This window comes from Aedes albopictus, chromosome 3 (genome assembly GCF_035046485.1).
Source record: "Aedes albopictus strain Foshan chromosome 3, AalbF5, whole genome shotgun sequence".
In the NCBI taxonomy this organism is placed as follows: domain Eukaryota; kingdom Metazoa; phylum Arthropoda; class Insecta; order Diptera; family Culicidae; genus Aedes; species Aedes albopictus.
The window spans coordinates 308,021,548-308,025,920 of NC_085138.1; the positions used below are offsets into that span (position 1 = coordinate 308,021,548).

Sequence of the window (4,373 nt, forward strand, 5' to 3'; positions counted from 1 at the left end):
TATTGACATTTGTTTTTATTCATTTCATTTATCTATTGAAAGCCTTTACATGGATAAGAATGTGTAATCTGCTAGGTCATTCACGACTTGATCGTTGTACTGATCAGTAGAGTAAGGTGGGGCAAAAGTTCGACCTTAGTTGAAAAATCAATTTTTCTCAAAAAATTGAAGCGGATAAAAATAAATGAATACCGTGTGGTGATTCTACCATCAATGAGCTAAAATTTTGTTGAATAGAGTTACGCCTAATGTCTTTTCAATTTTGAGTTACAACACCTTTTGTATGTGTGCGTCTTATTCGAACTCTTGCCCCACCACTGGGGCAAAAGTTTGAATCTAGTGTTTGTGGAATTTCGCTAACCGTAGCACACTATGTTGACACTTTGGTAATAGAAATACCTGAAACCAATTAATATTTGATGTTGGAACTGGAATATACTTTAAAGTTCGATCTGGATTTTATCCAAATCAGGGTTAAATGTACTACACCAAAAATTAGTAGTTTTCCGCCAAATTCAGATAAAACAACAATTTTTTTCAACTTTGATCGCATTTTCTCACTAATTCCATTATTTTTAGAGATAATATGTACATTTTACCCAATTTTAGGTTTTTACCTGAACTTGCCACATGACTCGAACTTTTGCCCCACAATTCGAACTTTTGCCCCACTATGTGTTAAATATGATTTCCCAATCTTTTTTGCAAAAAGTTATACTTGCTAAAGCATCTTCAAAATATACCTAGTTACGCCCCAAAATAAAATATCGAATTCTATTTCATTAGATATCCATTCCATGCGCTGGAAGGACCTTCGCATATTACAATTTTTTGATCAAAAACCAACATTTAGTCATAACTTTTCGAAATATTGATCAATTTTCATAATTTTTGGAGTGAAAGACTCTTTTTCAAAAAGGCTTCGAACAACCTTGACACCCGAAAGAAATAATTTGAATTGAGCTCAAAAACTTCAAAAGAAACTCTTGTCCCACTCGAACTTTTGCCCCACTTTACTCTATCCCTTGTGCTACATACGCCGTCTTGTACCTTGTACCATCCGAATCTCTTGCAAACACACATTTTGTAGAATTGACAACTGACATTCTTGCAACATTCACAAAATTCTTCCGACGTTGGTAACATTTATTGCAGAGCTTATTGAGCCCGACGGCCGGCATATATCGTTCTTCTGCACAACGCGATAGCAATTTCTGTCCTAAGACCGTAGCAGGCACGATTTCCACTTATGCGTGTTCATTGTAGGGCGGTGTCGTCAATGTAGGGCTGCAGGAGGTGTGTTGGGTAGGATTCATGGTGCGAACATTCAGATGTAATCATGCCATCTAGCCAGCTGTTGTAATACACGCTATCTGGGAACAGTTTTCATCGTAATGGGCGATATGCAGAAGAATGTTAAGACCGAAAAATTAGCGAGTATTGCTAGACTTTCTTCTTGGTCATCGTCTCCCGATTCGATGACATTGAGAAAAGCGGTTCTGTGAAAATCGCGTGACGACTTGTACTGACACTGATGTTTTCCAAGCCTGCGACATCATCGACGTCATCAGGGCCTATCGTGGCGCAAACGTGGACTCTGATCACTACCCAGTGATGGTCAAACTGCGCACAAAACTTTCCGTCATAATGACATGGCAAATCTGGTAAGGTACACCGGGGCAAGTTGAAACGGGTGGGGCAAGATGAAACAGCGGGTTAACGTGATGTTTTCTAATGATAACAAACAGTTTGATTGCCACTACACATAGTTTTTGATTGAAACCATCTTTTAGCGAAGGATAAATTTCCAAATTGTATTGAAATCTATTTCAAAACTTCGTGTTTCATCTTGCCCCACCCGTTTCAACTTACCCCGGTGTACCTTAAATAAAAGGGCAATATTTTACATTGCACTCTACGGGTCTAATAATTTTCAAAGAACTACAAACCTACCAAGTTTCACGACAATCTGAGTTGAACTATATCGTTTTTCCATTCCATAGAAAAACGATATAGTGCAACTCCGATTGTCGTGAAACTTGGTGGGTTTGTAGTTCTTCGAAGATAATTAGACCCGTATTTTATTATTTTGTCATTAGGGTGACCAATTTTCAGATAGAGTGGTTCTAAAAATCAAAGTTTTTAAAAACTAAAATTTTTCAAAAAAACATAATTTTGAACCAGTCTACCGATTTGAAACTTCGTTTTTTTTGTTTGAAAGCTATTGAATTCTAGTTTTCCTGAAACAATACGCTGAATGGGAAAAAATGTATTTTTGTGCAAAAAAAATGCAAATATATTAGTTTGTTTTACGTTTTCATGGTTTCGGGACCAAAGAGGTACCCAGGTTTTATATTTTTATCAGAAAGTTCAGGAAATTTGGCGTAACATATCAAAAATTCAGAGATGTATGTTGTTTAGTTGGTGAGATATGATTTTTCGAATATCGAGTGTCATAAATTTTAATACTAGCTGCTCAAAAATAACCTGATATTGTAAATATTCATAAAACAATGCCTTGTATTGCTTTTTGGAGTACTCCCTGGCCTTTTTGCTATCGATACATGTATAAGGTCGAGATGAACCAGCCGAGGGCTGAAAATCTCGATAATAAAGAAAAATAATAATAATAATAAATGTATAAGGATTCAATTTATAGTCAAATAAAAACAAATGTTTTGTTTGGGAAAATTTGGCCTTTTATTTTGTTTACTCTATGAACATTTTTATAAGTAGACACTGCTAATTCGTCTCGTTGCTTGCACTTCCGTTACTCATCCCTCATAAACTTAATCCACTGTCGCTGACGGCACTACACATATTTTAAGTGTGTTATCAAAAAATCTTCCACTAGAACATCGCTTCTCGCTGAAGATCAATTTGGATCTTGAATAATAGCACTGATAGTACTTCCTCGGGTCCGGATGAGCGAAGTTTCCTTCTCTCGGGCAAACAAACACACAGGCTGTTCCCTGGAACTTGGCGTAATCAACACATTTGAACATGTAAATATTGGCAACATCGGTCCCATCGTACTGGCAGTACGCATAGTACGTCTTGCTGTTCCCATACGGTGCAAACAGTTCATCTACATCGCAATCCACCATTACACAATCCGTATTCTTCGTAGCCTGTCGACACATATGCGTTGCCGGGTTGTACACGTACTTCGGCGGACACTGGTAGATGGACGATGGTTCGAGCGCCTTTTCACAGTAGTGGTAGATAGCACAATTGAAAGGATCTGTTCGATAGGATTCAGTCAAACTTTGACGTAAATGTAACAACACCAGTCATACCTGGAAAGTACCCCACTCCAGTGCAGATGAATGAAGACGTGGAACAGTCGCCGCTGTTCGAACGAGTGGCGGAGCAGGCACCATTCACGCAATACGGTTTTCCCGGGGCGATAGTTTCACAATCTCTGGAGTCCGAAATGGGCCCAATGCAGCCCAGAATGGTGCTACAATCACTGCAGGTTGTATAGAAGTTCACCCCATCGCAGGTTACGCGGGATGCGACCGATGAGAGGTCTCCGTCGAGGGCAGATATTAAAGTTCCGGGAAGTTCCTGTTTGGCGGAACCTTCCTGGGCTAAGGCGATCGAAACAAACACTAACGGAAGTAGTGATTTCATTGCTGACAGATTGGACACTGGATAACGCTAAGCAAGGCTTATGCGTTTTATAGCTGTTGATAAGATTTATTTTTAAACTCATTGCCTTCAATGTTAAGGTCATGTATAGAAATAAAATCTTGCTTGTTTATAGATAAAGGGCTTGAGTCTGCTCCATGATGCAAAAACAAACAAGTAACATAACCCGAAATATAAAACATTAGAATTTAAATCTTTTCATAATTATGTTTCCTCCGTCTGTCTTGTTCCATAAGTCCTTCCATAAGTATACAGGTGTAGTTTTTATGTCTAAAAGAAATTGTACCAATCCAATCATTGTGGAGAATAATGTCAAGATGATCTCTTACATAATCAGATGATAAGAGCCCTGATAAGCATCTCTAGATAGATATTTACTGTGCGATAGTTGATCCACAGCCAAGCAGGTGTAACACCTAGATCGTTTTTCTTAAAAATCCATCGCAAAGATTTCACTACCAGGTGAATATGTTGCATGAAATACTATTTCGTGCAACAATAGCTACGATATAACGCTAAAAAACGTCAAAGCGATGTGCACGCATCTGTAAACCTTAGAGAAGATCGGGTAACCCCCGGCGTTTGTTTTCCAGGAGAAGTGGCTCACAGCAGCGTTTGATCCCCATGTTAGGGACGGCTGATCGATGTCCGAGTGCCAGGGACTGGATCCATGGTGCGAACGTCTATAGGTCTACCATCTACCAGAGCTGCGGCAGCTC

General features: G+C 38.9%; 1 protein-coding gene across 1 annotated transcript; it reads right to left on the reverse strand.

Moving 5' to 3' along the window:
* Positions 1 to 2,686: 2,686 nt before the first annotated feature.
* LOC109406553 (uncharacterized) lies at positions 2,687 to 4,158 on the reverse strand. The gene is made up of 2 exons (XM_019679649.3): positions 3,300 to 4,158; positions 2,687 to 3,244 (listed from the first exon to the last, which is right to left on the reverse strand). Exons 1-2 carry the CDS (start codon positions 3,634 to 3,636, stop codon positions 2,790 to 2,792), a joined length of 792 nt encoding a protein of 263 aa, XP_019535194.2. The 5' UTR covers positions 3,637 to 4,158; the 3' UTR covers positions 2,687 to 2,789.
* Positions 4,159 to 4,373: the final 215 nt, after the last annotated feature.